The 12,493-nt window shown below is 55.2% G+C and overlaps 1 protein-coding gene and 1 non-coding gene across 2 annotated transcripts in view; one reads left to right on the plus strand and one right to left on the minus strand.

Moving 5' to 3' along the window:
* Window positions 1-9,246: 9,246 nt before the first annotated feature.
* Window positions 9,247-12,493, plus strand: part of ZNF280C (zinc finger protein 280C) — a 50,447-nt gene continuing 47,200 nt past the window's right edge. The window contains exons 1-2 of the mRNA XM_068963107.1: window positions 9,247-9,295; window positions 11,029-11,172. Of these exons, the coding sequence (XP_068819208.1) occupies window positions 9,247-9,295; window positions 11,029-11,172 (193 nt within the window). The remainder of the gene's footprint in view (window positions 9,296-11,028; window positions 11,173-12,493) is intronic.
* On the minus strand, window positions 12,208-12,280 carry TRNAC-ACA (transfer RNA cysteine (anticodon ACA)). The gene has a single exon. It is a non-coding gene; the product is annotated as a tRNA-Cys (tRNA).

The raw sequence follows: 12,493 nt of genomic DNA on the forward strand, positions 1-12,493 counted from the left end.
TATACTGCGCATAGCAGAGCCAATGGCGGTACAAGAAAGAGGGGTGTGCTGTGAGAGAGGTGGGTACCCCGATGGGGGACGTAGCATGTGAGAGCCGGTACCGCATGTAGAGGCAGTGTCCTGTGAGAGGACATGGTGCGCATAGGCCAGTGGTGCTTTTGCGAGGGGGCGGTACCGCGAGGTGTGGGGAGGGGTAGCGTGAGCGATGGAGGCGTAGCGCGAGAGAGGAGATACCGCGAGAGAGAACGTACCGTGCGTGAGCACGAGCCAATTGTCGAGGCGTTGCCATGTGAGAGGACATACTGCGCATAGCAGAGCCAATGGCGGTACAAGAAAGAGGGGTGTGCTGTGAGAGAGGTGGGTACCCCGAGGGAGGACGTACATTGCCAGAGCGGGTACCGCATGTAGAGGCAGTATCGAGTGAGAGGACATGGTGCGCATAGGCCAGTGGTGCTTTTGCGAGGGGGCGGTACCGCGAGGTGGGTGGAGGGGTAGCGTGAGCGACGGAGGCGTAGCGCGAGAGCGGAGATATCGCGAGAGAGAACGTACCGTGCGAGAGCACGAGCCAATTGTCGAGGCGTTGCCATGTGAGAGGACATACTGCGCATAGCAGAGCCAATGGCGGTACAAGAAAGAGGGGTGTGCTGTGAGAGAGGTGGGTACCCCGATGGGGGACGTAGCATGTGAGAGCCGGTACCGCATGTAGAGGCAGTGTCCTGTGAGAGGACATCCTGCGCATAGGCCAGTGGTATTGCGGGAGCCGGGTACCGTGAGGTGGGGGGAGGGGTAGCGCACGAGAGGAGATATCGCGAGAGAACGTACCGTGCGAGAGCACGAGCCAATTGTCGAGGCGTTGCCACGTGAGAAGACATACTGCGCATAGCAGAGCCAATGGCGGTACAAGAAAGAGGGGTGTGCTGTGAGAGAGGTGGGTACCCCGATGGGGGACGTAGCATGTGAGAGCCGGTCCCGCATGTAGAGGCAGTGTCCTGTGAGAGGACATGGTGCGCATAGGCCAGTGGTGCTTTTGCGAGGGGGCGGTACCGCGAGGTGGGGGGAGGGGTAGCGTGAGCGACGGAGGCGTAGCGGGAGAGAGGAGATACCGCGAGAGAGAACGTACCGTGCGAGAGCACGAGCCAATTGTCGAGGCGTTGCCATGTGAGAGGACATACTGCGCATAGCAGAGCCAATGGCGGTACAAGAAAGAGGGGTGTGCTGTGAGAGAGGTGGGTACCCCGAGGGAGGACGTACATTGCCAGAGCGGGTACCGCATGTAGAGGCAGTATCGAGTGAGAGGACATGGTGCGCATAGGCCAGTGGTGCTTTTGCGAGGGGGCGGTACCGCGAGGTGGGTGGAGGGGTAGCGTGAGCGACGGAGGCGTAGCGCGAGAGCGAGGATATCGCGAGAGAGAACGTACCGTGCGAGAGCACGAGCCAATTGTGGAGGCGTTGCCATGTGAGAGGACATACTGCGCATAGCAGAGCCAATGGCGGTACAAGAAAGAGGGGTGTGCTGTGAGAGAGGTGGGTACCCCGATGGGGGACGTAGCATGTGAGAGCCGGTACCGCATGTAGAGGCAGTGTCCTGTGAGAGGACATGGTGCGCATAGGCCAGTGGTGCTTTTGCGAGGGGGCGGTACCGCGAGGTGGGGGGAGGGGTAGCGTGAGCGACCGAGGCGTAGCGCGAGAGCGGAGATATCGCGAGAGAGAACGTACCGTGCGAGAGCACGAGTCAATTGTCGAGGCGTTGCCATGTGAGAGGACATACTGCGCATAGCAGAGCCAATGGCGGTACAAGAAAGAGGGGTGTGCTGTGAGAGAGGTGGGTACCCCGATGGGGGACGTAGCATGTGAGAGCCGGTACCGCATGTAGAGGCAGTGTCCTGTGAGAGGACATCCTGCGCATAGGCCAGTGGTATTGCGGGAGCCGGGTACCGTGAGGTGGGGGGAGGGGTAGCGTACGAGAGGAGATATCGCGAGAGAACGTACCGTGCGAGAGCACGAGCCAATTGTCGAGGCGTTGCCACGTGAGAAGACACTGCGCATAGCAGAGCCAATGGCGGTACAAGAAAGAGGGGTGTGCTGTGAGAGAGGTGGGTACCCCGATGGGGGACGTAGCATGTGAGAGCCGGTCCCGCATGTAGAGGCAGTGTCCTGTGAGAGGACATGGTGCGCATAGGCCAGTGGTGCTTTTGCGAGGGGGCGGTACCGCGAAGTGGGGGGAGGGGTAGCGTGAGCGACGGAGGCGTAGCGCGAGAGAGGAGATACCGCGAGAGAGAACGTACCGTGCGTGAGCACGAGCCAATTGTCGAGGCGTTGCCATGTGAGAGGATATACTGCGCATAGCAGAGCCAATGGCGGTACAAGAAAGAGGGGTGTGCTGTGAGAGAGGTGGGTACCCCGAGGGAGGACGTACATTGCCAGAGCGGGTACCGCATGTAGAGGCAGTATCGAGTGAGAGGACATGGTGCGCATAGGCCAGTGGTGCTTTTGCGAGGGGGCGGTACCGCGAGGTGGGGGGAGGGGTAGCGTGAGCGACGGAGGCGTAGCGCGAGAGAGGAGATACCGCGAGAGAGAACGTACCGTGCGAGAGCACGAGCCAATTGTCGAGGCGTTGCCATGTGAGAGGACATACTGCGCATAGCAGAGCCAATGGCGGTACAAGAAAGAGGGGTGTGCTGTGAGAGAGGTGGGTACCCCGATGGGGGACGTAGCATGTGAGAGCCGGTCCCGCATGTAGAGGCAGTGTCCTGTGAGAGGACATGGTGCGCATAGGCCAGTGGTGCTTTTGCGAGGGGGCGGTACCGCGAGGTGGGGGGAGGGGTAGCGTGAGCGACGGAGGCGTAGCGGGAGAGAGGAGATACCGCGAGAGAGAACGTACCGTGCGAGAGCACGAGCCAATTGTCGAGGCGTTGCCATGTGAGAGGACATACTGCGCATAGCAGAGCCAATGGCGGTACAAGAAAGAGGGGTGTGCTGTGAGAGAGGTGGGTACCCCGATGGGGGACGTAGCATGTGAGAGCCGGTACCGCATGTAGAGGCAGTGTCCTGTGAGAGGACATCCTGCGCATAGGCCAGTGGTATTGCGGGAGCCGGGTACCATGAGGTGGGGGGAGGGGTAGCGTACGAGAGGAGATATCGCGAGAGAACGTACCGTGCGAGAGCACGAGCCAATTGTCGAGGCGTTGCCACGTGAGAAGACATACTGCGCATAGCAGAGCCAATGGCGGTACAAGAAAGAGGGGTGTGCTGTGAGAGAGGTGGGTACCCCGAGGGGGGACGTAGCATGTGAGAGCCGGTACCGCATGTAGAGGCAGTGTCCTGTGAGAGGACATGGTGCGCATAGGCCAGTGGTGCTTTTGCGAGGGGGCGGTACCGCGAGGTGGGGGGAGGGGTAGCGTGAGCGACGGAGGCGTAGCGCGAGAGCGAGGATATCGCGAGAGAGAACGTACCGTGCGAGAGCACGAGCCAATTGTGGAGGCGTTGCCATGTGAGAGGACATACTGCGCATAGCAGAGCCAATGGCGGTACAAGAAAGAGGGGTGTGCTGTGAGAGAGGTGGGTACCCCGATGGGGGACGTAGCATGTGAGAGCCGGTCCCGCATGTAGAGGCAGTGTCCTGTGAGAGGACATGGTGCGCATAGGCCAGTGGTGCTTTTGCGAGGGGGCGGTACCGCGAGGTGGGGGGAGGGGTAGCGTGAGCGACCGAGGCGTAGCGCGAGAGCGGAGATATCGCGAGAGAGAACGTACCGTGCGAGAGCACGAGCCAATTGTCGAGGCGTTGCCATGTGAGAGGACATACTGCGCATAGCAGAGCCAATGGCGGTACAAGAAAGAGGGGTGTGCTGTGAGAGAGGTGGGTACCCCGATGGGGGACGTAGCATGTGAGAGCCGGTACCGCATGTAGAGGCAGTGTCCTGTGAGAGGACATCCTGCGCATAGGCCAGTGGTATTGCGGGAGCCGGGTACCGTGAGGTGGGGGGAGGGGTAGCGTACGAGAGGAGATATCGCGAGAGAACGTACCGTGCGAGAGCACGAGCCAATTGTCGAGGCGTTGCCACGTGAGAAGACACTGCGCATAGCAGAGCCAATGGCGGTACAAGAAAGAGGGGTGTGCTGTGAGAGAGGTGGGTACCCCGATGGGGGACGTAGCATGTGAGAGCCGGTCCCGCATGTAGAGGCAGTGTCCTGTGAGAGGACATGGTGCGCATAGGCCAGTGGTGCTTTTGCGAGGGGGCGGTACCGCGAAGTGGGGGGAGGGGTAGCGTGAGCGACGGAGGCGTAGCGCGAGAGAGGAGATACCGCGAGAGAGAACGTACCGTGCGTGAGCACGAGCCAATTGTCGAGGCGTTGCCATGTGAGAGGATATACTGCGCATAGCAGAGCCAATGGCGGTACAAGAAAGAGGGGTGTGCTGTGAGAGAGGTGGGTACCCCGAGGGAGGACGTACATTGCCAGAGCGGGTACCGCATGTAGAGGCAGTATCGAGTGAGAGGACATGGTGCGCATAGGCCAGTGGTGCTTTTGCGAGGGGGCGGTACCGCGAGGTGGGGGGAGGGGTAGCGTGAGCGACGGAGGCGTAGCGCGAGAGAGGAGATACCGCGAGAGAGAACGTACCGTGCGAGAGCACGAGCCAATTGTCGAGGCGTTGCCATGTGAGAGGACATACTGCGCATAGCAGAGCCAATGGCGGTACAAGAAAGAGGGGTGTGCTGTGAGAGAGGTGGGTACCCCGATGGGGGACGTAGCATGTGAGAGCCGGTCCCGCATGTAGAGGCAGTGTCCTGTGAGAGGACATGGTGCGCATAGGCCAGTGGTGCTTTTGCGAGGGGGCGGTACCGCGAGGTGGGGGGAGGGGTAGCGTGAGCGACGGAGGCGTAGCGGGAGAGAGGAGATACCGCGAGAGAGAACGTACCGTGCGAGAGCACGAGCCAATTGTCGAGGCGTTGCCATGTGAGAGGACATACTGCGCATAGCAGAGCCAATGGCGGTACAAGAAAGAGGGGTGTGCTGTGAGAGAGGTGGGTACCCCGATGGGGGACGTAGCATGTGAGAGCCGGTACCGCATGTAGAGGCAGTGTCCTGTGAGAGGACATCCTGCGCATAGGCCAGTGGTATTGCGGGAGCCGGGTACCATGAGGTGGGGGGAGGGGTAGCGTACGAGAGGAGATATCGCGAGAGAACGTACCGTGCGAGAGCACGAGCCAATTGTCGAGGCGTTGCCACGTGAGAAGACATACTGCGCATAGCAGAGCCAATGGCGGTACAAGAAAGAGGGGTGTGCTGTGAGAGAGGTGGGTACCCCGAGGGGGGACGTAGCATGTGAGAGCCGGTACCGCATGTAGAGGCAGTGTCCTGTGAGAGGACATGGTGCGCATAGGCCAGTGGTGCTTTTGCGAGGGGGCGGTACCGCGAGGTGGGGGGAGGGGTAGCGTGAGCGACGGAGGCGTAGCGCGAGAGCGAGGATATCGCGAGAGAGAACGTACCGTGCGAGAGCACGAGCCAATTGTGGAGGCGTTGCCATGTGAGAGGACATACTGCGCATAGCAGAGCCAATGGCGGTACAAGAAAGAGGGGTGTGCTGTGAGAGAGGTGGGTACCCCGATGGGGGACGTAGCATGTGAGAGCCGGTCCCGCATGTAGAGGCAGTGTCCTGTGAGAGGACATGGTGCGCATAGGCCAGTGGTGCTTTTGCGAGGGGGCGGTACCGCGAGGTGGGGGGAGGGGTAGCGTGAGCGACCGAGGCGTAGCGCGAGAGCGGAGATATCGCGAGAGAGAACGTACCGTGCGAGAGCACGAGCCAATTGTCGAGGCGTTGCCATGTGAGAGGACATACTGCGCATAGCAGAGCCAATGGCGGTACAAGAAAGAGGGGTGTGCTGTGAGAGAGGTGGGTACCCCGATGGGGGACGTAGCATGTGAGAGCCGGTACCGCATGTAGAGGCAGTGTCCTGTGAGAGGACATCCTGCGCATAGGCCAGTGGTATTGCGGGAGCCGGGTACCGTGAGGTGGGGGGAGGGGTAGCGCACGAGAGGAGATATCGCGAGAGAACGTACCGTGCGAGAGCACGAGCCAATTGTCGAGGCGTTGCCACGTGAGAAGACATACTGCGCATAGCAGAGCCAATGGCGGTACAAGAAAGAGGGGTGTGCTGTGAGAGAGGTGGGTACCCCGATGGGGGACGTAGCATGTGAGAGCCGGTCCCGCATGTAGAGGCAGTGTCCTGTGAGAGGACATGGTGCGCATAGGCCAGTGGTGCTTTTGCGAGGGGGCGGTACCGCGAGGTGGGGGGAGGGGTAGCGTGAGCGACGGAGGCGTAGCGGGAGAGAGGAGATACCGCGAGAGAGAACGTACCGTGCGAGAGCACGAGCCAATTGTCGAGGCGTTGCCATGTGAGAGGACATACTGCGCATAGCAGAGCCAATGGCGGTACAAGAAAGAGGGGTGTGCTGTGAGAGAGGTGGGTACCCCGAGGGAGGACGTACATTGCCAGAGCGGGTACCGCATGTAGAGGCAGTATCGAGTGAGAGGACATGGTGCGCATAGGCCAGTGGTGCTTTTGCGAGGGGGCGGTACCGCGAGGTGGGTGGAGGGGTAGCGTGAGCGACGGAGGCGTAGCGCGAGAGCGAGGATATCGCGAGAGAGAACGTACCGTGCGAGAGCACGAGCCAATTGTGGAGGCGTTGCCATGTGAGAGGACATACTGCGCATAGCAGAGCCAATGGCGGTACAAGAAAGAGGGGTGTGCTGTGAGAGAGGTGGGTACCCCGATGGGGGACGTAGCATGTGAGAGCCGGTACCGCATGTAGAGGCAGTGTCCTGTGAGAGGACATGGTGCGCATAGGCCAGTGGTGCTTTTGCGAGGGGGCGGTACCGCGAGGTGGGGGGAGGGGTAGCGTGAGCGACCGAGGCGTAGCGCGAGAGCGGAGATATCGCGAGAGAGAACGTACCGTGCGAGAGCACGAGTCAATTGTCGAGGCGTTGCCATGTGAGAGGACATACTGCGCATAGCAGAGCCAATGGCGGTACAAGAAAGAGGGGTGTGCTGTGAGAGAGGTGGGTACCCCGATGGGGGACGTAGCATGTGAGAGCCGGTCCCGCATGTAGAGGCAGTGTCCTGTGAGAGGACATCCTGCGCATAGGCCAGTGGTATTGCGGGAGCCGGGTACCGTGAGGTGGGGGGAGGGGTAGCGTACGAGAGGAGATATCGCGAGAGAACGTACCGTGCGAGAGCACGAGCCAATTGTCGAGGCGTTGCCATATGAGAGGACATACTGCGCATAGCAGAGCCAATGGCGGTACAAGAAAGAGGGGTGTGCTGTGAGAGAGGTGGGTACCCCGAGGGAGGACGTACATTGCCAGAGCGGGTACCGCATGTAGAGGCAGTATCGAGTGAGAGGACATGGTGCGCATAGGCCAGTGGTGCTTTTGCGAGGGGGCGGTACCGCGAGGTGGGGGGAGGCGTAGCGTGAGCGACGGAGGCGTAGCGCGAGAGAGGAGATACCGCGAGAGAGAACGTACCGTGCGAGAGCACGAGCCAATTGTCGAGGCGTTGCCATGTGAGAGGACATACTGCGCATAGCAGAGCCAATGGCGGTACAAGAAAGAGGGGTGTGCTGTGAGAGAGGTGGGTACCCCGATGGGGGACGTAGCATGTGAGAGCCGGTCCCGCATGTAGAGGCAGTGTCCTGTGAGAGGACATGGTGCGCATAGGCCAGTGGTGCTTTTGCGAGGAGGCGGTACCGCGAGGTGGGGGGAGGGGTAGCGTGAGCGACGGAGGCGTAGCGGGAGAGAGGAGATACCGCGAGAGAGAACGTACCGTGCGAGAGCACGAGCCAATTGTCGAGGCGTTGCCATGTGAGAGGACATACTGCGCATAGCAGAGCCAATGGCGGTACAAGAAAGAGGGGTGTGCTGTGAGAGAGGTGGGTACCCCGAAGGAGGACGTACATTGCCAGAGCGGGTACCGCATGTAGAGGCAGTATCGTGTGAGAGGACATGGTGAGCATAGGCCAGTGGTGCTTTTGCGAGGGGGCGGTACCGCGAGGTGGGGGGAGGGGTAGCGTGAGCGACGGAGGCGTAGCGCGAGAGCGGAGATATCGCGAGAGAGAACGTACCGTGCGAGAGCACGAGCCAATTGTCGAGGCGTTGCCATGTGAGAGGACATACTGCGCATAGCAGAGCCAATGGCGGTACAAGAAAGAGGGGTGTGCTGTGAGAGAGGTGGGTACCCCGAGGGAGGACGTACATTGCCAGAGCGGGTACCACATGTAGAGGCAGTATCGAGTGAGAGGACATGGTGCGCATAGGCCAGTGGTGCTTTTGCGAGGGGGCGGTACCGCGAGGTGGGGGGAGGGGTAGCGTGAGCGACGGAGGCGTAGCGCGAGAGCGGAGATATCGCGAGAGAGAACGTACCGTGCGAGAGCACGGGCCAATTGTCGAGGCGTTGCCATGTGAGAGGACATACTGCGCATAGCAGAGCCAATGGCGGTACAAGAAAGAGGGGTGTGCTGTGAGAGAGGTGGGTACCCCGATGGGGGACGTAGCATGTGAGAGCCGGTACCGCATGTAGAGGCAGTGTCCTGTGAGAGGACATCCTGCGCATAGGCCAGTGGTATTGCGGGAGCCGGGTACCGTGAGGTGGGGGGAGGGGTAGCGCACGAGAGGAGATATCGCGAGAGAACGTAGCGTGCGAGAGCACGAGCCAATTGTCGAGGCGTTGCCACGTGAGAGGACATACTGCGCATAGCAGAGCCAATGGCGGTACAAGAAAGAGGGGTGTGCTGTGAGAGAGGTGGGTACCCCGAGGGAGGACGTACATTGCCAGAGCGGGTACCGCATGTAGAGGCAGTATCGTGTGAGAGGACATGGTGCGCATAGGCCAGTGGTGCTTTTGCGAGGGGGCGGTACCGCGAGGTGGGGGGAGGGGTAGCGTGAGCGACGGAGGCGTAGCGCGAGAGAGGAGATATCGAGAGAGAGACCGTACCGTGCGAGATCACGTAACGTAAGAGAGCAGGAACCACGTGGAGAGGCAGTTTGCCATTAGGGGACATATTGGTCTTAACAGGGCCAGTGGCGGTCTCGTGGGTGGAGCGGAGGAATAGCACGACTGTGAAGTCACTGTCCAGGTAGACTAAGGTGGTCTCTTGCAGCCCCATGTGAGGCACGGAGAATAGCTAGGCCGCCTGACTCGCCAGCAGGTGGCGGCGTGGCCCTGGCCTGTGGCTAATGGTCGGAAGTACAGCATGGCGTCCTGGGCTAGCAGGCAGCTCCTGAAGTCTGCGCACTGGCGCAGTGAGTCCTATTTGTCAGAGACCAGGTTCTACGTGGTCAGCGACGGGCTGAAGTAGTAGGCCTTGTTGTCCGACAGGTTCATCACGGGAATCTCGTGCTACATCAGGAAGACCTGAGACACCAATGTGTTGCTTCCTGCCGGGACGGAGTGGAGTGACTCCTCGCTGCTAATCTTTATTCTTTTTTTTTTTTTTTCTTGATGAAAGAATATATAATTTTATGCTTGACAAAAATTGTGTCTCGGTATAGAATGCTAAATTGAAAAATTATTTTCACTAAGATTTTTGAGATTATTTTTCTAAATTTCTCCTCTCTCAGATTTTAGGATATTCTGTTTATCTCCAGCATTTTGAAATTTCATGACTTCTCCGTCTATTGTAGGTTTTTTCTTGATTATTGTGTTAGGTGCTAGTGGGTCCTTTTATCGGGAGAATTTATATCCTTTAGAACTGGGAACTTTTTTCTTGTATTTTTCCTTTTATTATATTCCCTGTCCTTTTTCTCTTTTTTTTTTCTGGGACTTCTATTAGGTGAGTTGTAGTTTTGAAATTGATTTATCGCAAATTTTTCTTGTTTAGTATAGGTATATTTTTTGTCTTTTAGTTCCACTTATGGGATATTTGGGGCTTCCCGGGTGGCTCAGCAGTGAATCCGCCTACACTGTGGGAGCCGCTGGAAAGAGACCCTGGAGGCAGGCAAGGCAACCCCCTCCAGTATTCTTGCCCGGAGCGTCCCTGGGACAGAGGAACCTGGGAGACTACTGTCCATAGGGTCACAAAGAGTCGGACATGATTGAAGCAATTTAGCACTGCACCGTGTGTGCGTGCGCCAACGGCATGGGATATTTACTCAATTTTGGCACTTTATTTTTCTTCACTGAATTTTGGCTATTTTGTTTTTAATCTTTTAGCTTTGTGAATATTAATTTTTATAGCATTCTTGTCTTACATCTTTAAAATGTTAATTGTAATCTCTAATATTTTTTCTTGTCTTCAGTATTACTTGTGTTTTAATATCCTTTGATCTATTTTATTGCTTTGGTCTTTCACATTGCAGATTTTAATCATACTTCTGGTGCTTATTGGGTGTCTGTCCAGTATTTAAAAATGAAACACTAAGGTGCTTCCTGGTAGGTCTTTGTGATTGGTCAGTACTTACAGACTGGTGGTACCCACAATATGTTCTTTACTTAGTTTCTTCAAGTGAGAAATGCTACATTAGGATGGAATAAGCCTCACTTAATTATCCTATTTTTGTTCCAGCACTTCATCTCTGTGTTGCCCTGTGCCTAATATCCCTGAATCTGGTTCAGTTTTCCTAGTATCTCTCTCACCTGTTGCTGCTGCCTCTCAGTTTATCCCCCTTTTGTTATTATAATACAGAAGTATCTGGGGGTTTTGTTCAGATAAGAGTTAGTTAGGTACACTCTTTTTGTGAATATAATTGTATTCTAGCAATAAAATTAAAACTCACTTTGATTGGATTTGATCCTAAAATTTATTAGCCGCTAAATAACTACTGTCATCCATTATCTTCCTAGCTAGCTTAATTTTACTAGTTTTAGAGCTTAGAGATTGGGTTCTGAGTTTCATAGTTTTGTTACCATTTCTGACTTTTAAAACGTCAGTTCAATAATTGCTATTAGCCTTGGTAAAGTACATCTTAAATACCATACTATGGATTACAAGAAAATATTTAGAAAAATAAAATTGGATTCTCTTTTTGAAAATTAGATAGTTCCAAAATGGCAGAACTGTTTATGGAATGTGAAGAAGAGGAGTTGGAACCGTGGCAGAAGAAAGTAGAAACACCGGAGGAGGAAGATGATGAGCTGATCTTTGTTGGAGCCATACCAGGTTCCAAATCACCCACTTCAAGTAAGCATTTACTTTCAGTGAAGCAAAGTTTTAACAGATGTTGTTTCTAGTGGAAAATGTGGGACTGTCTTATATATCCTTGTTATACTATAAGGTGCTGGATGTGAGAGGAATTTGTGAGAATCAGGAGAATATGGTTAGGAACTTGACTAAGGAGGTGTGAGAGGTAAAAATATGTGAGAGAAAAGGAAAATTTTAACTGAGTTACCTAAACATTAAGATTGCCTAACACCATTGTAGATCTTTTTAGATTAGAAATCATAATTTTATTGGAGCCAAGTCATCTATTTATCTGTTTATTTGTTAATTTTTCTTTTTCTCCCTTAAGCCCAAATGTACCTAGAAAAGGAAGTGTTGGAATGCTTTGTTTAGAACATCAGACTACTAAATAAGTTTGTGTTAGTCTCTGATGGAGTTTCTGACACCCATTCAGCTGCCTCATCAGTGTTTTCTTGATTTATGTCTACGAAATAAAAAGGCTCTGGTTTGTATATCAACGTGAGCAGTAGCTTCTGGCCACAGCCATATTTTAGCAAGTCCTGATTATATTCATGAAGAATATACAGTGGCTTGATTTTCAGCCAGTATACTAGGATGATGCAGGCAGTCAGCACCCTTAATCCTTGTGGCTCTGGGAGAATGTCAGATACCTTTGTGGATTTCTGTTAGTTAGATTTGATGTTATGTAAAAATGAAGGTATTAATGATGCTTGTTAAATGTCCAATCAATTCCCTGGTGGCTCAGAAAGTAAAGAATCTGCCTGCAATGCAGGAAACCTGGATTTGGTCCTTGGGTTGGGAAAACAGATTCTCCTTGAAAAGGGAATGGCAATCCACTAGTCCAGTATTCCTGTCCGGAGAATTCCATAGAAAGAGGAGCCTGGTGGGATACAGTCTATGAGTGAGTGAGTGAAGTCGCTCAGTCTTGTCTGACTCTTTGCGACCCCATGGACTGTAACCTACCAGGTTCCTTCGTCCATGGGATTTTCCAGGCAAGAATACTGCAGTGGGTTGCCATTTCCTTCTGCAGGAGATCTTCCTGACCCAGGGATTGAACCTGGATCTCCTGCATTGTAGGCAGACGCTTTACCATCTGAGCCACCAGGGAAGTCCAGACAGAGTCCACGGGGTCACCACAAAGAGTCGGACACAACTGAGTGGCTAATGCTAAAACTAACCAAAAAAGTCCAATTCAGTTCAGTTCAGTCGCTCAGTCATGTTCGACTCTTTGAGACCCCATGAATCACAGCACACCAGGCCTCCCTGTCCATCACCAACTCCCAGACTTCACTCAGACTCACATCCATCGAGTCAGTGATGC

This window comes from Capricornis sumatraensis, chromosome X (assembly GCF_032405125.1).
Source record: "Capricornis sumatraensis isolate serow.1 chromosome X, serow.2, whole genome shotgun sequence".
NCBI classification, from domain to species: Eukaryota; Metazoa; Chordata; class Mammalia; order Artiodactyla; family Bovidae; genus Capricornis; species Capricornis sumatraensis.